At 37.4% G+C, this 24,233-nt stretch overlaps 3 protein-coding genes across 7 annotated transcripts in view; 1 reads left to right on the forward strand and 2 right to left on the reverse strand.

Annotated features, from left to right (window-relative positions):
- LOC137250527 (allatostatin-A receptor-like) overlaps nucleotides 1-22,414 on the reverse strand; it is a 68,974-nt gene extending 46,560 nt beyond the window's left edge. The window contains exons 1-2 of one of the 5 annotated variants that reach the window (XM_067783488.1): nucleotides 22,296-22,317; nucleotides 18,591-18,937 (exon numbers count right to left, since the gene is read on the reverse strand). The gene's annotated coding sequence lies outside the window, so the exon portion shown is untranslated. Of the gene's footprint in view, nucleotides 1-18,590; nucleotides 18,938-21,594; nucleotides 21,776-22,205 lie in introns of those variants that run through there. The other 4 variants (XM_067783491.1, XM_067783490.1, XM_067783489.1 and 1 more) reach the window with 4 other exon arrangements.
- On the forward strand, nucleotides 3,000-4,067 carry LOC137250528 (uncharacterized). The gene is made up of 2 exons (XM_067783494.1): nucleotides 3,000-3,120; nucleotides 3,198-4,067. The coding sequence occupies exons 1-2, from the start codon at nucleotides 3,106-3,108 to the stop codon at nucleotides 3,903-3,905; spliced, it is 723 nt and encodes a 240-aa protein (XP_067639595.1). The 5' UTR covers nucleotides 3,000-3,105; the 3' UTR covers nucleotides 3,906-4,067.
- LOC137248711 (nucleolin-like) lies at nucleotides 9,810-10,873 on the reverse strand. Its single transcript, XM_067779622.1, has 2 exons — nucleotides 10,128-10,873; nucleotides 9,810-10,050 (listed from the first exon to the last, which is right to left on the reverse strand). Exons 1-2 carry the CDS (start codon nucleotides 10,277-10,279, stop codon nucleotides 9,810-9,812), a joined length of 393 nt encoding a protein of 130 aa, XP_067635723.1. The 5' UTR covers nucleotides 10,280-10,873.
- Nucleotides 22,415-24,233: the final 1,819 nt, after the last annotated feature.

Raw genomic sequence — 24,233 nt, forward strand, 5'->3', positions numbered from 1 at the left:
TCTCTCTTTTTTCATATTAGCAACTTGTATTTTTAACACGGCGATGTCCTACGAAATATCAATTGCCAGCCTCTGCTTCAGCATCATACCAGTTGACAAACTAGTCATTATATACACCAACATCATACCAGATGACATACTAGTCAGCATACCCATCAGACTCATACCAATTAACATACTAGTCAGCCTTTGCGCCAGCATTATACCAGATGGCATGCTAGTTATTATCTACACCAATATCATACCAATTGACATACTAGTCAGTGTATTCAACATCAACATACAAGTTGCCATACTACTCAGTATATGCATCATTGTAATAACAGTTGACATACTAGTCCTGTAGGAATGAAAACGGCGACCTTGTAACTGATGTCCAGAGAGTGCTTAGATTATGGAGGGAACACTTCTCTGCTCTCCTAAATGGAGGCAGCAATTCACCGCGCAGAGATGAAGAACCCGATCCCGCAATCGATGATGATGGAATATATGTCCCCCCGCCCGATTATGACGAAGTTAGAATAGCAATAACCAGATTGAAAAACAACAAGGCCGTGGGCGCTGATGGATTGCCTGCGGAGCTATTCAAGTTCGGCGGCGAGGAGTTGGTAAGGCGCATGCAGCAGCTTCTTAGCAAAATATGGGCGGACGAAAGCATGCCCGACGGTTGGAATCTAAGTGTTCTTTGCCCAGTCCACAAGAAGGGGGATACTGCAAAATGCACCAACTATCGTGGAATCAGCCTTCTTAATATCGCATATAAGGTTCTTTCAAGTGTATTGTGCGAAAGAACGAAGTACCTGCTGTCATCGAGCAAAGAGTCAGCGCATATGCGCCTTGGCAACCACGCTACTGTTGGCAGCCATAATTTCGAAATAGTAAAAGACTTCGTTTATTTGGGAACCAGCATCAACACTAGCAACAACATCAGCACTGAAATCCAGCGAAGAATCAATCTTGCCAATAAATGCTACTTTGGACTAGGTAGGCAATTGAAAAGTAAAGTCCTCTCTCGGCGAACGAAAATCGTACTCTACAAGTCACTTATCGTACCCATCCTGCTATATGGGGCAGAAGCATGGACCATGACAACAGCAGATGAAGCGGCTTTGGGAGTGTTCGAGAGAAAAGTTCTTCGAAAGATTTATGGACCTCTACGCGTTGGCGATGGCGAGTACCGAAGAAGATTTAATGATGAGCTGTACGAGCTATACGCAGACATCAACATAGTCCAGCGTATTAAAGCGCAGCGGCTGCGCTGGCTAGGCCATGTTATGCGAATGAAAGATGATGCTCCGGCCAAGAAAGTGTTTCTATCGGAACCCGCCTATGGAAGCAGAGGTAGAGGGCGGAAGGTGGAAAACGATTTAAACTCCCTTGGTGTGACCAATTGGCGCCGGTTGGCGGAGCGAAGGAGCGACTGGCGCGCCTTGTTGGACGGCCATAACCGTTTAGACGGTTAAGCGCCAATTAAGTAAGTAAGTAATACTAGTCGATATTTGCATCAGCATCCTACTATTTAATATACTTGTCTCAGTTGGGTTGAAAAATTACTTGAAAATTGATAAATTAGCTCAAATTTATGTTATTCATTATATTTCATATATATAAAAGTTATGTATATATATACATATGTATATAACTTAAAAATTTATCACTTCAATACATTATATTTTGGAATAGATTTTAATAAAAATACGTACATATATATGAAAACTAAAAAGTAACGGAATACCACACGAATGTGACGCAATCTCAAGATGCAGGGCTAAGTTTATTGGTTCACCATGGCCAGAACATTCCCACATTAAATCTCTCAAGCCAAGAGAACTGCTAGGGTTCATCATGGAAGTCGGATGGGATGAGGTGCTGACCAATGGTCGCAGTGCAATCCTCAATAAATTATCTATCTATCTAACGGAGACTGTGTCAAAACAGGCCAAGCTGCACTAGCGCCGTCGTGTTATGAGTGTTAATGGAGTTCAGAATGGTGGTAGTGATATGTACTTTACCGCAGTCATGCTTATGGCTGGATAACCGAAAAATTTCATTTATTTGAGGGAATCATAACGGCTTTAAACGTTTTCGTTACTGACTAAAGGGATAATATCGGTAGATACTGGCTAGGCTTCCGGTCTTTCTCTGTTATTCTCGAAAGGCATAGGCTTTTAACGACAAGTAGAAAAAATTTCCTAGGCTACTGATGCCCTCATGGCCAAGATGTTTTGGCATCGGTATAGGTCTTCCGTCTGGGACTATTGATATGGAAGGCTTGGCATTTTCAATAACTTCTTTAACCTCTGTTGAGGTAACGGTGAGGGTTGACTCGTCATGCTTGTGTTTATGTGCCTGTTGATTTGGACGATATCTAGCATTGTCAACTGAAGTATGCATTGCAAATTGGCTACAGAAAGCACTCGCGCATTTCCTCGAGCCGACAGACGAAATTCTAGTCAAATGATTTATTTAAATACTAACTAGTATGAATAACACCACAAAATTATAGTCAATGAACTATTCAAAAGCTGACTAGTATGAATAAACCCACAAAATTCTAGTCAATGAACTAGAATTTTTGCTGATTACTTTGGCTTTTGACTGCAGGGATGTAATTCTCCTTCTTCTTCTCTTAGCTGCTGACTACATGCATGTATGTGAAATATTCTCTTTTCTCTTAGCTTTGCTGTTGTCATGTATGTGTGGCTGCTTGCTTTGATGTTGCAGTGGCTACTTGCTTTGTTGTTGTTGTTCATTTATGTTCCAGCAGTATAGTTATATATAGAAATGCCAATATTCGCCACATCATTTTTGCGCGATTCAATTTTTGAATCCCACATCCGGGTATATCATTTTCGCTTCAACTCGAGCTAACATTTTGTTGCTTCAGGCAACTGAAAAGGGCCAATATTAATGACTCTGCAATTGTGTGATATACAGTGAAATTATGCAATGCAGATGCACTTTAAAGAAATCTATCATCTGCGCGTTAAGGTTCCGCCAATATAAAAGAAATAGCATAAATTACAACGCTTCAGTTCAAAGCAAAACCTCGGGCGAATATCAACACATAACGCAAAATTACCCCAACGAGCGTCAAGCATAGAAATGCGTGGATTTATTGTGAGTAATGACTTCACCAAATTAAAAAAAAATTTGAAGGTCACATATTATATAATAAATAACTTTAATCCAAATAGATTTTATGCTACTCAGCGATCGCAATTGCTATGCCGCAAGGCTACAACTACAATCCCACATCAACTGGCTATGGTGCAGTAGGTTTGGCTTCACCTGGTCAAGCTTCGAGTCAGTTCAGTGTATTTGGACAGTCTCCAAACGCTGGTGGAGCTTTTCTTCAGGCTTCCAATGCTGCAGCTGGTTATGGTAGCGGTCCACAACAACATCCTGCCATCGTGACGAAACGCTTTTTCATTCATACCGCTCCAGAGGATGCCGAAGAGGCACAAGCAGTGAAACATATCACTGTTGGTGTTCCACGTAAGAACTACAATGTGGTATTTATTAAATCAGCTAAAGGTACGCAAAAGAAGTCCACAATCAAAATTACACCCGCAATCAATGAAGAGAAGACCGTTATATATGTACTCAATAAGAAGAGTGGTAGTACGGAAATTGATACTCAAGTACTCGAACAGCCCGCTGTTATTACAAAACCTGAGGTTTACTTTATCAAGTATAAGACCGCAGAGGAAGCTCGCCATGCTCAAAAGAAAATACAAGCCCAATATGATTCTCTAGGTGGCAACACTCAAATTAGCGATGAAGGCGTAGGTCAAGTTAGTTCGGTTATTGGTTCGTTGAATGGAGGTGGAGCGGGAGTAGGTGGTGCCATTGGAGAAGGAGCTGTAAATGGTGGTTATCTGCCACCACCTAACTACAATTAAGTAGAGATAATTGCTGTTGTGTTTTGTAAATGTATAAATGTATATATATTTTTCTTTTAATTATTTTTAAGTTGTTCATACTTCATTAGTATATTAAACTTAGGATTAAGCGTTAACAAACATGTAAAATAACTTGCGCCATAAAAAATTGAAATTTTTGTTCAAAAGATTTAATGATAGTTTATTTGATGCGGTCAAGGTTAAGTTAGATGGAGTGATTCCATATCAGACACAAAGTGATACCATATCAGACAACGGTGAAGTAACCCTGCAGTCAATCAAACTAGAGCAAAACTATCTCATTAAGAAGCGATATTTTTAGAGGGTGCATTCAACTAACACTTTTAGCATTGTGATGTCCTACGAAATGGCAATAGTCCCTCTTCGCAGGTTTTTGAACTCGTTTTTAATTGGTTCAGTTATAGATGCTTCTGAGATTGTCGATGCCTTTTAATAATTAATTTAAATTCATGCAGCTCAGACTTACACGCAGTTGGTACAAATGTGGCTACCCGCTCTGCATCCGACTACCGCTAGTTCGGTGGAGAGTCAATAAACCTATGGTGCGAAAGTGGTGCCTTGCCAGACTATCTCCCAATTTCGCTTCAGAGTGGCTTCCCAATTTCGCGCTACAGATTTAATGACTACCCAACTAACTGGTGCTCATGCGATGGAGAGCGAAACAGTTGGTACTCACATGCAGCAGCTTTTTAATCTGAGTCATATGAATTAAAATTAATTGCTTAAAGGCAGCGAATATTGTGGAACCAGAATCGCAAGAGAAGCCAGGGTTTCCCAAACCAAAAATGTTTGCACCATAAATGAGCTGAAGGATTTAAAATTCGAAATTATCCAAAAATATAGTAAATTTTTACTGTTATAAGCCAAACCGACCCCTTTCGGTGGAATGGACTTGACATAATTTAACGGCCCTTCGAAATACTCAGAGCAAAGTCTTTGTGCTCTAAGGACCACCTTTATTTGTTTTATAATCAAAAGCAAAACTTTCGGTTGACCTAAACTCACAATAGCCTTGCTGCAATGTCAATAGTAACCTACTATGCATTTTACATCGTATGTACGAATCAACTGGAGAAAAAATGAGAAGCTGATGTGTATAGAGCCAAAAACTGGGCAATTAGTATAACTCTTCTCCCAGTTTACAGTAATCTACTTATAATTTTTCCCCACAAATTTGTGGAATACTGAGGCAGAGAACTATTTTGCTGGAAACCTTCTAATGACAGAAATTTACTCACAGAAACCGCGGAGAAGATCCCACAAACCACGCCAACTGTCGCTTGATTTTCCTTAAAATTACTTTCCAGGCTATATTACATCCACGTCAATAAGCTTTTGTATCTCATCGGTGCAGAAACAGAAATTAATCAGACTTACTCTATAGTCCAGCATTTAGATAGAACTGAAAAAATTATACTCTCGTACCATATTTTTATTAATTTCAAATCATCCACGTTCATATGACTTTCTAGTTCATTATAGCAGTCGTTGACCACATCTTCCGTCTACTCTGGATCATAACAAGTTGATCTGATCCCACGACACACATATATTCCTCAGAGGTCTTTGGCGCTTTCTTATAAGACCTCGCTTCCTCTCCAAAGAACACTTATTGACTTCATTCCATTGCTTTGTCCCGAAAAAATTTACCATCCTTTGAGAGTCACCATAAAAGTGAGTTCGAATTCGCTTCTTCCCATATTTTTTTTCCCGGGTGTTTTTTTTTAATTTGCAGTTTTCCGGCGCAAGCATATTCTGGCCTACGAGAAGGAACTATATCCCTTTGTTTTTGTACATGTAATTAACCACTTAATTCAAAATAGACACTATCGTGTAGTAATATCTTAAAAACATTGGTCCGTTAGTAGGTTTAGTTGGCCGAAATGTCCACGCCGAATGAGTACTGCATGGTGCGTTTGTACTCGCGTTACGTAAATTGCACTGACCAGCCTCTTAACTCAGAGTGCTTATTCAGAGATGAACCGCCCGAACTGCATAAATTAATACCAGCATTAGAATAAAGGAATGCAAAGAAAGATTAATTTTGAATACTATTTTTATTATGGACTGAATAATAAAAAGCCCTTTTTGGACTACCCAAAATCATGCTCCCTCAGATGAAATGAGCCTTCGAGGTTTCGAAATATTCCTCATAGGGTTTTGTGAAGTATTCGTGGCTCTGACGTTAAGTACTGACACAGTACCTATAAATATTTTTTTTTTTCTAGAACGTAGTTGGGGCAAAAAAGAAAGCAGCGAAAGCCCCTGAGTTAGTATGGTCAAATGGAGAACGGTTGCTCACATTGGTTATCGTGAATATAGTCATGCATTATTGTGTTATGAACGGGATATACACTGGGCCACCGAACTTTCATATTTTCAAAGGTATGACACTCAGTCGGGCTGCTATACTCTAGAAGCTGGAATTATCGAGAACGCATACATACGGGCATTGGCGTGTCCTTTTCGAACAGATCATATATCATACCAATACACTTGCAAGCCTCTCCTTATTCAGCGATCTTTGGTAATTTCCTAAAGCACGCTGGCTTCTATTTACAATACCTGTCCAAAGAAGGGCTATGTCAGAAATTCTTGTAACTTGGTCAACATGCATCCCAAATGTGGAGAAAAACTGTAACACACCTGCAGAAACGGCTTTTCATTCGGTCGCCACTGAATGGGACCTTATTGTCCGGGAAGTCGAATTGATGTCAAATTGATTCGTGGTTGTAAATGGACTTATTCGAGACTTGATGGCGGCTACCAGATAGTTAGTTATACTTTCGTTTATTTATTATACTTTTGGGAGCGACATTTTTGAGTACACCTAAAGAACTTTTACAGGGGTACCTGGGAGTCGTGACCAGGTGGCCGGAATCATTCCGGTTAGCTGTTCACATAGGAAATCGGAGCTGATTCTATTTTTTAGGGAGTACAAAACTAACCACCGGTACATTCTTACAGAATTGAGAGCGCATTGAGATTATTCTTGGCAAAAGTCTCTCATAGAAGCCTGTTGTAGAGGAAACAGCAAGGAAGGTTTCGGTTAACTTCTACTGCTAAAAAGGGGTGCTGTGGACTCTCACACATGGTTGTGCATTAGCTATAAGATACGGGTCAAACCAATTTTCTTCTAAAGTCTTATGGTCTGGTGGTCAACTCTAGACACTTCAGCGAAGCGAAATGGGCTGGTAAGAAAAAATGGCTCTTCATATAACATAATACCTATATTGACACTTCAGGCAAATCTTAGTTTGTAGCCCGTTGATATCGTGGTCAAAATGGTTGTAGCCTGTTCGGAAAAAAAACTTTGAGACGAGGGCTGTAAGCTTATGAATCACGAATACTCAGCCAGGAATTTGGTTATAACGGGAAATTCAGGCTTTTTGGTAACTGCGACATCTTCAGGCGGAGGACGTCGGTACACAAAATTCGGTAGATAATATTTCTTCAGATAATCAGACTGCTACAAAAGCGCCAAGCAGCAGCATCGAACTACTTTTTGATAAAAAATAATCTGGGTGCTAGTGTATAAGATTATTCCTTGCGACTGTATAGACTTCTGGTAGCTGCTAGAAGGAGTTATGCGTGGATTGCCTTGATATCATGAGAGCAAATATTTTGATCGGGACGTATTCGACTCGGCGGACCAAAAATATAAGGTAGATATCTAGCTTATCAAAACTGTTTTTTTCTTCTTTTTTATGAGGATGAGTCAGTTGAGCCCATTTTGTGTTCGTGTTTTGTAATTTTGAGATCAAGTCCCCAACTGCTAATGTTAGCAGAGTTGTTAGATCTCGGCAAGAAGGCGGAGGTAAATACCTCGTACATAAATTCCGGCCAGTACAACTTTACCAAATCTTACAACATCCGTGTCATGTTTGTCCGAAAATTTTCGGAAACAATTGGGGAAGTTTTTGAGTAACTTCCTTCAGGAGCTAAAGTCTTTAAATCAGGAATAAATTTCATAAGCCGACAATGCATCATGAAGGAATGGGGAGTTTTGAAATTTTTCAATTGGGTTTTAATAAAGTTCCCGATATCCTTGAGGCCTAAAACTTGGAACGAAATGTAGAGGCATATTAAACTACAATATTTGGGATAACAAATTTTTCTTTATTAGGTAGATAATGAGATATTTGGAGATTTTTAGAGTATTCGTTACAGAGCACATGATATCTTGCGATAGCTTTTAAGTAACTTCTCATCGAGCTGAAATTTGAAACCCTACACTTAGGTGCAACAAAAGAAGGAACCAGATTATGAATTTTTTAAATCGGTTTAAAAAATAGTTTACCGGGGAGCTTGAGACTTGAAACTTTAACTTTTTAAAGTTTAGAGTTCCATCAAAATAAAATGCTCAGGATAAAAATACTACAAGGAGATAGTTAATTTTAAAGACCTCTTTTATATAAGTGGATCAAAACACACCAGGAAATGTTTTGCTATACAGACATAGTTTTGATGATGAATATCGATTTTGAAATTGTTGTGCTATACATATATTGAGTGCAGTGACATATTTTAAAAAAGTATAAGCTTGAAGTGCTTATAATTTCATCCAAGAATTTCCATCACACGAATTTTAGCTCATTTTCCTTCTTTAAGTTAGCTTATCATAAGGAACTCATCTTCATCTGGCGCATAAGTACAACATCGAGATTTGCTAAAGTTCTTATTAGTACATCATCTTAAATGAATGATGATGACCGAACTCAAGATGTACAATTGACCGCTTTGTGTCCCGCTGGAAGCGTCACTTTACGATTGACTCACAAACTTTGTTAAAATGGCCAGCAACCAATTCCCAATATATTTAAGTCGTTGTATTTTTTTCTTTTTATAAATTGAGTGATTGATTGATTATTTTATGTACTAGCTTAACTTTCGCCGTCAAGATTCCCCCAGCACTAAAGATTTTGTTTAAGTTGTCACAGCTATCAACAATGCCTTTGTCGATTACCTCATGGCCTTAATTTAAATGAATCGAACACAAAATGAAATGCCGGAAACGATAAAGTTTGGCAGTTTTCATTTCGTACACGTTGTCTGCATAAAATCGTGACAGTGAAGGGAGCACTGTTGACATACCGCCAGGTAGAGCAGCTAAAAGCGAGGGAAAACTAAGGCAAGGAAACTCGTGCAATACTGAGCTAACGAAAGGATGTGACATGGCTGAGAGGAAATGCAAAGAAATATGCAAAAAATTTCAATTGAAATAATGAATATTGGTAAGAAGTGAAAGAACTTCAAACGAGTTACACTGTGGAATAAATTCAGGTTACCAAAAATCTGAGAGTGAGAGGTGAAAATGGAGGCTAAATTAGAATACCCGCATCGCGGCGTTTGTTTATGTTAGTTCGAATTTTTTTAGTCGACCTTCGAACTTTGCAGTCAAATGCCGATTTTCAGCATATTGTTTGTATGGTTTTTTGGCTATAACTCGTCGACTAATTGATATTTTTTTAATCTGTTAAAGCCAAGCTATTGCTAGAGACCTGTGCAACAATTAAAATTAAAAAAAATGATTTTAAAAATTTTTGTAGTGCTTATGAAGCAAAATGTTGGCAATTTTTTTTTCATGCTTTTTGAACAAATTTTCCACAAAACTAAGTATTTTTTCTTTCTGTTTAATGTACATATATTATGCTTCTCAGTTTCTTCAATAAATTTCATTTGAAAAGAAAACAATCATAATACAAAACTTGCGTTTTCCAGCTCAATATTAATTTCCTTCTCATTTCTTATGTACCAATTTTTTTTTTAGTGTTGGTTTTGAAGAAACATTGAAAAAGAAATTATTGAAATACGGAAAAAATATAATTTTGAAATGTTATTTATGAAAAGTTTTAAGTAAAAAAATTAAATAAATTAAATGAATTATTTGGACAGTCGCTGTTTAGCAGGCGGCTGTGGATTAACATCACTACTCTCTCTAATATCTTGGTCATCGTCATCATCATCAGAAAAGTCGATAAATTCGTCCAACTGATATTCTGGAATTTCATCTTTGTCTTCCCCTTCTTCCTCTTTTTCCTCGTTTTCCTCTTCTTCAAAGGTGCTTTTATACCACCAACAAATTTCAGCGAGTATTGCATCTGGAGATTTCTTTCCTCTGTTCCTGAAACGAAAATAGTTTTCAATCGTTAACATGTATAATTGTGCACTCTGACAAAGATATTAGAAAAATCTAGTTACCTTATTTCAAATGGAAGCGCAGTTTGGTGATAACGTTCGCCTTGCTCATCAGATTCAGTTGGCAACTGTTGAGCTAGTTGATCAAGATGCTGATGCAAGAGATGCATTTTATACAACATATTAACCCCAATTTCTTTGAAAGTTGCCAACATGTTTGAAACAGATTCCCTGTAGTTGTCTTTGCGTTCTTTACCCAAAAGTCCTTTATTGACTGCTTTCAATGCGAGGCATGCATTTAATTCTCGGTCTCTTGGTCAAAATCTTGACGACTCATTAGTTTCCGTATGTCGGGACCATTAACAACCCCTTCCTGAATTTTGGCGTTACTTGTCAAGTTTAATGTGGAGCAACGGCAACAAAATTTTCATTTCAGGAACAAGACTTTCGTGTAGCCTATTGTCTTTAGGCCATCTCCGTCCAATGCGACTATTCCAGTTATGCTGTTTGTACTAGTTTCTTCCTCTAATACCTTCTCCGTATCGTGAATCGCGATAGCACAAAAAACATGGATATTTGGGATGTCGAGATGCGGTTAAGCCTTCAATGAAACTATTTTGAGGTCGCAGCAAATGCGCCACTGGTGTTCATTATATTAGACTACTTCCAAAATCTGTTTCAAATTATCGAAATTTTCGAAATTTCGGGCTGGTGTCTAACCCCATCATTGGTATACCAAAAGGCATAGCCTTCTCCTTTTAACTTTTCCATTGCATAAGACATGAATAACAATTAAAACAAACTTTTTTAGGGGTATAGTTTACGTCAGTGATAAACTCCTGCGAGATATATTGTTTATAGGCTTCCAAAAAACAATCACACACATTGCCACATTTTTCATCGCTTGCTTTGAAACGTCCACAAACATTACAAAAATGGTCCATTTTACATTTTGGTTCCGACATTTTGAATACAATATATATTATAGAATGTTGTTTTTTTGTTATGAAACCGGTGCACTTAACTTAAATCAGTCCAAAATGAAATAAGTTCCAAAAATTTTATCGCCACCGAGCGAAAATTAAAAGACATCAGCTTCGGCTGAATTTCGAATCTTAACTGAATCTCTATTCGTGATATTAGTTCGCGTGTACAAAATAAATAAAAATCGCTACCTGTGCGGTGGTTGGAAACAAAAAAGAGGAAGACGTGGAAAAAGAGGAAAAAGAGAAGAAATTTATTGTATTTGACTGCAAAGTTCGAAGGTCGACTAAAAACAAATTGGAACTAACATAAACAAACGCCGCGATACGGGTCTTCTAATTTAGCCTCTATTTTCACCCCTCACTCTCAGAATCGACCTAACTTTTGCTAACCTCAATTTGTTCCACAGTGTTATTGTACCACGTTCCTTGTAAAAATACTTGTTTTGGGTAGGTAGGAAGGTAGCTTGAACTGGCCGGTCCATGAGGACCTCACATAGGCTGATTGAGTCCGTAGTGTTACCAGAAGTTTGTTTTAACGACCAAACTGAAAAACCCTATCAAAAAAAAATTATAACTATGATTATCCCTTTATGTCTCTTAAACGGTACTATGGGATGTTGTGAAGGCGCGAATTGTTTGCCCTTGATTCCCTTTATAGTGATTTGTATGTTTGAATAAATAATATACAGAAATTAATAAAACGGAAACTGAGGTGTTTTTACTCTCAGCTGAGCAGAGCTCGCAGCGCATATTAATTTTGTTCACATAACGGTACCCCGTAACAGCATGAACTAATCGAGGTAGATATAGACTTCTATATATCAAAATGATCTGGGCGAAAAAATAAATTAATTTAGCAATGTCCGTCCCTCCGTCTGTCCGTGAACACGATAACTTGAGTAAATTTTGAGTTATCTTAATGAAATTTGGTACGTAAGTTCCTGGGCACTTATCTCAGATCGGTGCTTAAAATTAACGAAATCGGACTATAACCACGCCCACCTTTTCGATATCGAAAATTTCTAAAAATTTAAAGTGTGATAATTCATTATCAAAGACGGATAAAGCGATGAAACTTGGTAGGTGGGTTGATCTTATGACGCAGAATAGAAAATTAGTAAAATTTTGTACAATGGGTGTGGCACCGCCCACTTTTTAAAGAAGGTAATTTAAAAGTTTTGCAAGCTATAATTTGGCAGCTGTGTATGCAATTTTCGGTTACACCCGAACTTATCCTACCTTGCTTGTTTACTGTGAACTCTTAACCACATTTGAAGCTGACTAAAATTTGAACCTGACAGTTTGTCGGCTTAAACTACGTGAAGTAGTAAAATCAACAATTTAAATGATTTCCTGCACAGTAAACGGCGATGCCTTCATATGTGCAAGACGTGTGAGCTGCATTAGGAGGCAGCTGATGCTTACACTAGCATCCGATCACTTACGCATACTCGTTTGGCTGTAAATCAACTTATTTGAACGCTGCACTTTCATAAACTTCAAGAGCGTAAACGAAACTGACTATAGATGGTATACCGGACAGTCTTTTCCCCGCTTTCCCTTATTTTGGCTGGAAGAATTTCGAATATCCAGCAAAAATTTCTAACGGATGGCTCAGCAGACTGTGAGCTAGAAGGAGAACAAAATCCTGGCAACTCTTAAATCAGGGAAATCCCTGATTCTCCCATTATCATCACTGCCAAATAGGCTGAAGAAGCTATCAAATATTTTAAAGCATCAAACGCAATAGGTCGGGACGGCATGGCCATGCTGATGGTGGAAAAGCTTGTGACTGAGGGATTCACTCACCTGGAGCTTATTTTCAACTCGTCTCTGAAGACCTTTAGTTATCCATGAAAAATATAAATGGCGAGTGTATAACCGCTACTAAGGCCTGACAAACCAGCTAAATAAGAAGACAACGTTCGAAATTTCTCCTTTCGCCAATAGCCAAGATACTTGCGGCTGGTAAACCACCAGCGTGAGTTTCGAAAATAACATAACACCTCCATAGCGCTGAACGTCATTAATACACAAATAAATTTCTGGTTGCATCAATTACCTACATTTGCAATACATGAAAGTAACATCCAACAAAAGAAAAATTTGAGAAAAGTAGGTGTCGTAACCCAACATTGGCCAAATTTTTATCTTTCGAAGCTCCTTCCCCCCACCTTTGTCTCTTGCGCCGATTGCTGTGAGATACTTGAAAGCAACATCCAACAAAAGAAAAATTTGGCAAAAGGTAGGTGTCGTAACCCAACATTTGCCTAATTTTTATCTATTGCAGGTCCTTTCCCCTAACATTGTCTCTTGCGCCGATTGCTGTAAGATATTTTCAACAGATTTTGGCCCACCCACTGATGCGCTGTTCTAAAAAATAAAGAACTATCTTCTTAGCGACGGATATGGTTTTCTTTACCAAGAGTTTCCAGTTCCCAAATTAGACCAGGCCTAAGTTAGGAGGGGTTACCCTACGGGAGAAACCATGCACAAAATATCTAGGAATCATCCTAAATAGTAAACTGTCTTGGAAGCTCAACGTGGTGGAGAGGGTGAAGAAGGCCGCAACGGCACTTTATGCATGTAAAAGAATGCTGGGGTGTACGTGAGACTTATCTCCCTCTCTTTCTCATTGGGTTTTTACAGCGATTGTAAGCCCCCTATTCTATACTATGAAGTTCTTGTTTGGTGGAAAGCCACACAAAAAACACACCTACCTCAAAAAATGGAGGGGTATGCAGACTATCAACGCTTAGGTTCACGGGAGCTCTGAAAACAACCCCGACGGCTGCACTATATGCCATTCTGCACATTTCACATGTAGACCTAGTAGCAAAGAACATAGCGTTAACAACTGCAACCAGGCTCGGTGACTCGGGCAGCTTAGGCGTGCACCATACGGCCACAGTAGCATCAATCACAAGACGAACAGACTACCATTCCCTATCCTCACCTATCTGCACTTCGAGGGAGAACTTAAGGCCACAATAGAGGCCGAATGTTGGCGCAAGGGTGCCCAAAGTAGTGAAGGGGCACGGTCTGCGGTGTACTGTACGGATCCGGAAATAAACAGATCCTAAAGGCTGCCAGATTACTAAAGCGTTTACCAAGCGGAAATAATAGCCGTAACCAAAGCAGTAGAAACACTGGAAGAGAATAGCTTAAGCTGCAACCGTGTTAACTTTTATATTGACAGTTAAGCAACAATTAAGGCAATAATATCGCATAGCACAGCATCTAAATACGTGTTAGAGTGTAAGCAGACTCTGGAGAGAATCTTGAAATCTATATTGGGTCCCAGGGATTATGGGAATAGATGTGAATAAAAAAACTGTTGAACTAGCTAAAAAGGTGCACATGATCGACCAAGGGGGATAGGCGTGCGTTCAAGCGCGGGACTGTAAAGTGTAGAAGATTATGTGTAGGTCTTACAACCTTAGACCAACAAAGTTGCTTCTATCATTAAAGAGAAAGGGCTGTAGACTCATGACGGGTAGTCTGACTAGTCACTGCCTTCTGCCGTCACATGCCTTTAAATTAGGTTTGGTCAGTGATATCAGATGTAGGAAGTGAGGGTTGGAGGAAACGATCGATCACGTTCTGTGCTCGTGCCCTGCGCTTGTCAGGCTAAGACTCCAGCTATTAGGAGTAATACTGCTGTCAGACCTAGAAGCAGCAAGTGGCTTAAATCCTAGGAAGCCAAGAGGACGGAGTTTTTTTTATAACAAAGCACTTGGTTTTTGATAGGGTTTTTCAGTTTGGTCACCAAAAGCAAACTTCTGGTAACACTATGGACTCATTTAGTCTATGTGAGTTCCTCATGGTCTCCAACATGGTCCGATCTTGAAATAAACACTGGAGAAAGCTGTAAACCTGTTCAAACACCACGCTCAGGCCTGCTAAGGACTGACTTCTTCAGTCGCAATAACGGCGACAAAAATTGGCCGAAATACTTCCTACAAAGAAGAGAAGCGAAATGCTGACAATGTAAGAGGTATATATGTAATACTCATATATTGCTACTACAGGCTAAGTACACTCACAAATATCAGAGTGCCGATTTACTGCCGTTTTAGTGTTTTTGTTTTTGCATTCAATAATCGAATGTACCTAACACACACTTATGCTGCTACCCTGTACCGGATTTAAAGCAAATTGTATTATACTCTATTTTATTTAAAATTGATTGACCCTTGATTCACTTCCCGAAATGAAAAGTTTCTCAATTATTATTAATTGGTCAAAGAGTTTCTTCTGTGTCGAATTTCAACTTAATTGCACAATCAATTCGACTTTTGGGAAAAGAGCGGTCCCTGGTCCATTTCCGGAACCATCCTATCAGTGGCGTAGTTAGGGGGGGGAGGCATCTTTCCCCGGGCGCTACTCACAGAGGGGCGCCAAATGGTGCGCAAAGCAGAACTTCTGATTGATTTCTCGAAAAAAATGTCTATACTAAAAAATGCATGCATATACCCGGAACATTTTCGATAGCTTGTGGAATAATTAAAAGCATATATTAGTGCCAAACGTGAGTCTGAAACAAGACGGAGCGCCAGAATACAAGCGGTTAGCGTTATCGTCGATGATCTAGAGAATGTAGTAGAAATCTTAGAACAATTAGCAGAGGACACTAAGAGAGGCTACAATTCAGTTACAAAATATACTAAATTTTAATTTCATAACATTAGGTATTTTCTGGTATGAAATCTTAAGGAGGATTGATCGTGTGCAGCTCAGATTGTAAAATCTGGGGATAAATTTTAGAGTAGCGTATCATGATCTTAAATCATTAGCGACTGAACTATCCGAAATTCGAGACACTCTCTGTGAAGAAGCAATAGAAAAATCGAAGTCTCTTTGTGAAAAATGGGATATTGAAATAGTAAAATGTGTAAAAAGTCGCCGCAAAATGCCCGGAGAATCGGCTAGAGATGTTGGTCTTTCTGCAGAATGTGAAACTTCTGGCGATATGAAAAGTGTCCTCCATCGTCTCCAACAAGAAATACATACAAGGTTTACACGACTAAATCACCTAAATTTAAAATTTGGATCTCTCTTAGACGTTGGAAATTTTTTAAACAAGAATAATAACAATTTAGAAAGAAATTTTAAGAACAAAATATTACTACGCAGTAGAAAAGAAAATGAACCTAAAACTCTTAAAAATTAATTTTTCCCCCAATCCAAGATAACCTCACTACGCCACTGCATCCTATGAATCTAAATCATCCGCAAATCCCCTTAAACTCACACACAAAATTTCATCATCGGTCTAGTCGTTTAGAAGGAGCTTACTCACGAACACACGTACAGAAGAAATATATATATATATATAAACATATACAAATATATAAATTATATATTTTATTTCATCTCTGAACCAATTAATCATAAAATTTACTCGAATTAAGATGTTACATTTCCCTAATTCATTTAGTGGCTACAGGAATGAATGACCAACATTGTGACTGGTATGATTTGTGAATTAATTAAAGTTGTGGTTCATTAAGCTCCTTAGCAATAGCAACAATAAAATAAATTTGCATAATGCATAAACATCATCAAAAGCCCATTTCTCTTACAACTGTCTAGATTATATTAATTTAAAAAAGAAGTAATTATGCAAAGTTTAAAATTTTGTAGTAAGTTTATATTTGCCTAAGGGAATATTACCATATTAAGATGGTTGTTATTATTATAAAGGGACTTTATTTTGTGATTGTTATTATTGGGGACGTTCTTGGATATCAAAGAAAGAGCAACTACCAAATAGTCGTAAAACTTGACAAAACTAATGTTTTTATGTTAACTAGCGCTCGCCTTAGGGTTGAAGTTAAACCAGAAAGTAACTTTATAAAGGACGTGCTTAAAATTTTTTTTATTTTATTTTTATTTTCCCCTTTTCTTACATTTTCTCGGTGTCTTAACTTATCTGTTAAGTTTTACGCTTGTAGCTGAATGAGAATTTACATAAAAATCAATTCCAAAATTCCCTCCGTTCCGTTTGATTTTTCTAAATATCTCAGTCCGTGCGCCCCCTAGCGAAACTTTTTGTATTGTGTCATCGGCTGTCATCGACTGCTGAACTAAGCTCTAAATTTTTTGCCTTTAGCGCATCCAGAAGTTACTTAAAACCCGGTTTTAAATTTCCAAATTATTACATAATTTTTTCGATCCATGCGCCACCTAACGGAATTTTTTTTCAGATCGCGGGTTCGAATCGAGCTCAAGGCCTAACAATAATTATTTTATCATTATTATTGTTATGATTCTTTCTTCTATTCTAATTTAATAATTTTTTCAATTAAGAAAAAATTTATCATAACAATAATAATGATAAAATAATTATTGTTAGGCCTTGAGCTCGATTCGAACCCGCGATCTTACAAATCAGTAGGCCGATATAACAACAAAAATTGTTAATACATCCCAGAGCACGGGGAAAAAGTGTCAATAAAATTTGACATTATGGTGGCAGCATTGCCATCAAAAAAGTCCAATTTTCACATTCATTCTGCAACAGATGTCGCAGTGTTGTGAATATCAATTGGCAAGAACCAGAATAGAAGTAGGATTAATGAAGATAAACAAAAAACCGCTGTGATGGCTGAATGGCTATAGCAGCGGCGCCTAAACGTTGCCGATGAAGGAATTTAGCAGTTCCCGAAATGGATCTATACAACGAGCTTTGGCAGTTGTCTAATTTTTTTCTTTCTTCTATTCTAATTTAATAATTTTTTCAATTAAGAAAAAATTTATCATAACAATAATAATGATAAAATAATTATTGTTAGGCCTTGAGCTCGACTCGAACCCGCGATCTTACAAATCAGTAGGCCGATATAACAACAAAAATTGTTAATACATCCCAGAGCACGGGGAAAAAGTGTCAATAAAATTTGACATTATGGTGGCAGCATTGCCATCAAAAAAGTCCAATTTTCACATTCATTCTGCAACAGATGTCGCAGTGTTGTGAATATCAATTGGCAAGAACCAGAATAGAAGTAGGATTAATGAAGATAAACAAAAAACCGGTGTGATGGCTGAATGGCTATAGCAGCGGCGCCTAAACGTTGCCGATGAAGGAATTTAGCAGTTCCCGAAATGGATCTATACAACGAGCTTTGGCAGTTGTCTAAATTTTTTCTTTCTTCTATTCTAATTTAATAACTTTTTCAATTAAGAAAAAATTTATCATAACAATAATAATGATAAAATAATTATTTTTAGGCCTTGAGCTCGATTCGAACCCGCGATCTTCCAAATCAGTAGGCCGATGTAACAACAAAAATTGGAATTTTTTTCTCCTTTTGTTCCTTTGTCACGGTGTATTAACCTGTCTCTGAGGTTTCATGTTTGTAGCTCAATGAGAAGTTACTCTAAAATCGATCTCAAAACACCAAATTTCCAAATTCTTATCTACATATTTCCATCCGTGCGCCACCTAACGGAATTTTTTTCTCCTTTTCTTAAATTTTCTCGGCGTCTTATCCTATCTGTGAAGTTTTACATTTGTAGCTCAATGACAATTTACATAAAAATCAATGCCAAAATTCCCTCCGCTTCGTAAGATTTTTCTAAATATCTCATTCCGTGCGCCCCCTAGCGAATCTTTTTGTATCGTGTCATCGGATGTCGTCGACCTCTGAATTAAGTTTAAAATTTTAAGTCTCTAGCTCATCGTTGGAAGCTGGTTTGAAATTTTTCAAGTTCTTATTTAATTATTTCGATCCGTGCGCCACCCAACGGATTTTTTTCCTTTAGTTGCATTGTTACGGTTTTCCAACCTATGTGTAAAGTTTCCCGTTTGTAGCTGAATGAGAAGTTCCTTAAAAATCGATTGCACGATTTGTATGAAAAGCGGACGAATATTCAACCGACCTAATATAAAAGAAGTTAAAAAACGTTAGATCAGGTAACAGTGGGAAAAAAAAAATTTGAATTGTGCGCAATTAACTCAGTAATGGTATTGAATTCAGGAGAGCTTAAAAATAATGACTCCGGATGGTTTCAGAACTATTTCTTGTTCTTTTTTTCAAGGGGCCAGCTTTCCTTTTAACTGTGGACTTAAGCGTCAAATACACGACACGAACATTTCCGCGAACATTCCGCAGCTTTGGCCATACACCATACGAACTTTTGGCCGAACATTAGACATTTTTTATTGTCCATTTTACTTTTCCGCGCACGTCTGTTCCGTTCAGAAATTACTACGATTATGAGCTATTTCGCCATACACGCACGAACAGTTCGCGCAAATGTTCGCCAAAAATTAAAATATTTTGATTTTTGGCGAACATTTGCGCGAACTGGCAAACACCACCATGCACGACAGAAAAGCTCGCAGAAACATGACATAACGGGAATGTTCGCGGAAATGTTCGTGTCGTGTATTTAGCGCTTTACGAAAAAAACTTCAATAATCTATGTTTAGTGTAATTTTCCAGCCGAAAATATTGCGGGCTGATAAAGTGAATTAAAACAAATATTTAAATGTTATAACTTAATTTTTTTTATATTCATTTTTAAAAACAGGTTCGAGTTTGAGCTCGGACCTTAAAAGAACCATTTTTCTGCCAATTTTCTTACATGCTGTAGAGTTGAAGTAAGGGAAAGTCTTTAAATTTTGGAGAAAGAAGGCATTCTCAAAGTGAAAGCTCCTTCAAATCTAGTAACAGTTTTTTTTTTTCATCATATTGTAACGATTTTAGTGCAATTCCTCTTATTTGCAACCTTCCGCTAACGTTCGAATAACTAAATTGTTAAATAAATAAATCCAATATTCGATAATTCAAAATGGTCTTTATTAGACTACTTCAAAATAACACTTATACTTCGCAACTGATAGCTTGCTTAAATCATACTGATTGTCGTGCCTCAACTGTTGCTGCCTTTTATACTGTTTGGTTTCCTTGTTGAAATATTTCTAGGCGCTTCTATTTCCAGAATTTAGTAATTAGTTATCAGCTATAAATTTCTCAGCTATAACTACAGATGCACGATTTTATAGCTTCTCGCAAAGCCCATGCGCGTGTATATGTGAGTGATACTTGCACTAATGATTGCATACTTTCGGGAGTATCTCAGATATATACCTATGTTTGTGCGCCTCTCTCCGCTGCATGTACGTACATATGTGTAGACATCATGTTTGATTCGCTTATGTAGATACAAGTGACTGCTTGCTTTATTGTTGTTGTGGCTTCATTTACTTAGCATTAAACTAGTGATGTGCGTATCACTTAGTGTCACTAATATCCTTCACAATATATAATAAATATATGAAAAATATTAATAACATAATTTTAAAAAAATTTTAAGTTAAACGGTTTTATTGAAAACAATACCTACATTAAGCAATAATAATACTAAAAGCTAGAAAATAATTAGGTAGTTTCTAGGTGCTAGTCATCACACTCCCCACCAATCTAGGGCGTTGATCAGACGATTTAATAAAAGCGTTGGACGCGTCAAATTTCTATTGATAATCATAACTGCAACCAACTTAACATTAAACAGGTTATGCTACGCTTAAAATTTTCTATTTAATTATTTTCCAGCTTTTAATATTAGTATTACTTCATGTAAGTATTGTTTTCAATAAAACCGTTTAACTTAAATTTTTTTTTTAATTATTTCATTTTCAAGTTTTTATTCTTTATTTAATTGACTATTATTTCTCATTCTATATAGTTCATTTAGTGACTCATTATTACAAGGACTCTTTCTTGTCAATTTGCTACAATCTAAGTCCTCAATACGTAATCCTTCCAAAGACTTTACTCGACTCGGCGCCACGTATCCTTGTCCCAGCTCGAACGAGGCTAATCGGAGCACAAATACGACTTTTTTTAATATCTCGATACCTGCGGCACCTAGCGGCGATTTCTTCGCCTTCTGTATGTAATACAATATGAGCCAAATCAGACCGCATATACGATTTTTTGAGATATTTCGATCCATGCGCCACCCATCAGAGTTTTTTTCTTATTATTGCATTTTCATCGGGTTCTAAACTATATTCCAAGTTTCAAGATTGTCGCTTATCGAGAAGTTGCAAAATTGATTCGCAACGGCAGGCGGGCCTGTCAAGTCAAGCTAAATAAAACCGTTTAAAAATAGAAACCCAAATTCTCAAGAGACAATCTGGTTACTATTCAACTAGTACTTATTTGATACTTTAAGTCTAGTTGTGAATTCGAAATTTGTTTGACTAGTACTTGCTTTCCTACAGGGTCAGTGTAGTTCAAATCATTTAGATTATAATCAAGAATTATATTGTTAACAAAGCTTTCACTTTTTATTTTATAAAACCACATCACTCGGCTTTGTAAGATTTAACCGCACATTATTTTGTCTTTGAACTTTGATTTTATTTAGAAGATTTGACTCCAAATTCAAACAGAGCGCTAATTAACTACTTAGTCACGTTTGTTTATATTTAAGCACTCATTAAACACAATCTCTGATACAAATTAAAAATGTATATTTGATTCATATGCCTTAAAATGAATTTATAAATACTTGGCGCGATCTACCTCCGCAGAGATTTACGCCGAGCTTCTCCTTCAATTTACGTAGTGCTCCTGTTTAATTTTCCATATCAATTGCAAAGGCTGAACCTACATATTTTGATGATGACTCCGAACGGTGCCTGCAAGACAGATGTATTTCCACTAAGCAGCTTTTCATAGCAGAAGTACACTTGGCGTTTTTACAAAACGACTGCCCAGAGGCCACGCAGCTTGGAAAAACTCTTTACTAATTGAAAAAACTCTGCAGCAAAACATTTAGTGACTTTAAGGTAAATGAGCACGTGAAAGGCTAGCTACAAGACCTGCGAATATTTAATAAATAAACGAAATTTTTCGTACAAATTGAAAAAAAAACTTTTTTCTTTATTTCCGATGTTACTTTGTCTATGGCTTGATCCCAGAATCTTCGGTGCGGTAGACGGAGCACGCTACCATCACACCACGTCGGCCCCCAACACAAACATTTTATTTAGATTATCTATAAAGGCAAACGGTAAATGTCTGCTTTCCATTTCGACTATTTTTTTAAATACTAAATTAATTCCTTAATGAAGCAAATGGCTCTGTGTGAAAAGCATATCGTGATTATTTCATTAAAAATTCTTAATGATTACATAAAGCTTCTGTGTAAAATTAGTATAGTGAAATTTTATATTTTTTCTTTTTTGAATCATTATGTGAAATCCTTAAAGTTTGGCATACACCTCCTTATGTTAAGGATATACAACTTTTTAAAGTTTCTTAACTTTCAGATTGAAAACAAACGACCTTTTTTACATTATTTTATATTTTTTTTACTGGTAACGTTTCTATAGCCAACCATCCACTCAGGCATATGAAACTTAACTAAGGACTTTACTCGGCAACTTAGAAATAGAGGTTATTTGCATTTGCAATATTTCTATCGTTACACAGGATGCTGTTTTTATTTTTTTTAGTCTGTAAATATATAAATATATATATGTAGATATGTACGCAGGCCCGTCTAGAGTGGAGGTGTCGGTGGTGTATATCTAAGATCATAAGTTCTTACAGGAGGTCCGATTTTTGCTTATTTACTTGGGCAATAGGAAGTAAAAAAACTCAAGTTTCGTTGGATGTGGTGGTAGCATGCTACGCCTACCATGCCAAAGGGCCTTTGTCCAAGAAACAGTAATAGTCACATAAAAGTCTTTATTAAAATTATTTTTATCGTGAAACAAACTCTTCTTAGCGGCGCCTCCACTTGGCAGTGACTTGGCAAACACTTGGAATTTAATTCTGCAATAGAACAGTGGCGTAGTGAGGTTTTTATGCACCCGGGGCGAAATATTTTTTTGCTTGACTTAGAGGAGGAACTTAGTTTTGTCCGGCTGCTTCATGGCTCTGTGAATGCAGACTGGAATCAACAAAAGAAAACTATGCCGCAAAATAAACATTTATATATCTTTTCTCTTCAAATACATATGTAAAAAATTTGGCACTGATTTAATGTACATACGGCCATATTGTTCCCTACGTGGACCTTGCACATAACACGACAACTAGAAACCCACTTCGATGGCAGAACGTTACTACTATGGAACCCCAACAACTTTTGGTTGTAACGTTCGAACACAGTCTCTGCTTCAATACAAATGCATTATAAATTGCCTAAAATGCATAAAAATGCATCGAAATCCTCAAATCGCTGCAACGAAAAAAGATGCAGGGCTGCCATATTTCCCACTTAGAACTGCAACGGAATATCTTCTTAAGACATCTGAGCACCAAGGCATCCCAAAAGACAATTGATTGATGTAGTTACGCCTCCTCCCGCCGTTGCAGACATCGCCGTAGAAGAATGCACACTTCCGAGGGATATGCGCGTTACTCTTCCCCAACTTCGATCTCTCTATGTATGGCCCAGTTTGATGTATAGCACAAACCATGTATTCGTCTGTAATGTGGAATAAAAGTCTGTAATAGGAACTTCTTTTTGAAAACCACATTGAAACTGCTCGATTCCGTTAGAGGATTCTCTTTAAAGCTTCTTGAGTGTTCTAGCCTATTACCCCAGGCGAGGGATTTGTACAAAAAAAAATAAGAACAATGCATGGACGGACGCCGCCTAGTTCTGTCGCTGATAAACAGAAAAATTTATATGTATGTGCGCTGCTCTCTGCATGTCATCAAAACGAAATCGGGATATCCCACTTAACGCCAAAGTGGGGGGAAAAGGTGTCGGAAAAATTCAACCTCCACAAATTAAAATCCCCCAGTTGGACTAGGTGCATCGTCCAACTGCGAAGACCTGCAACTTCTCTAATGATGGAAGTAAGCTGTATGATGGCAATTGCAAATTATGAACATACATGGTTAAATCGTACAAATTAAAAACAAAAAAAAAAAAAACAAACTATAAAACCGAACTAAAAAAATTTCATACCAAATTTTCGATCTATTTTATTTTTATTTTTTATCGGGCATTTGTAAAAGTAAAATATGCAAAAATTGTTGTTTGTATCCTTGGGCTTGGCATTTCCACAGAGTTTTTGAAAGAGATTTTAAAGTTTTTTTAAAAATCAAAAAAAAAAAAAATCATGGCCGCCGAGAAAAGTGAATGGTTTTAAAAAATAAAACCATTCCCGATAACCTCCGATCTAACTAGATCTAAGGCCGAG

The sequence above is a fragment of the Eurosta solidaginis genome, chromosome 4 (genome assembly GCF_040869045.1).
Source record: "Eurosta solidaginis isolate ZX-2024a chromosome 4, ASM4086904v1, whole genome shotgun sequence".
Lineage (NCBI taxonomy): Eukaryota > Metazoa > Arthropoda > Insecta > Diptera > Tephritidae > Eurosta > Eurosta solidaginis.

What these genes read in the sequence shown, in the direction of transcription:
- LOC137248711 (XM_067779622.1), bottom strand. Translation starts at nt 10,279, where the DNA reads ATGTTGGCAACTTTCAAAGAAATTGGGGTTAATATGTTGTATAAAATG. An exon ending in GCGCTTCCATTTGAAATAAG is followed by an intron (nt 10,051 to 10,127) that starts GTAACTAGATTT and finishes TTTTCGTTTCAG; the next exon opens with GAACAGAGGAAAGAAATCTC.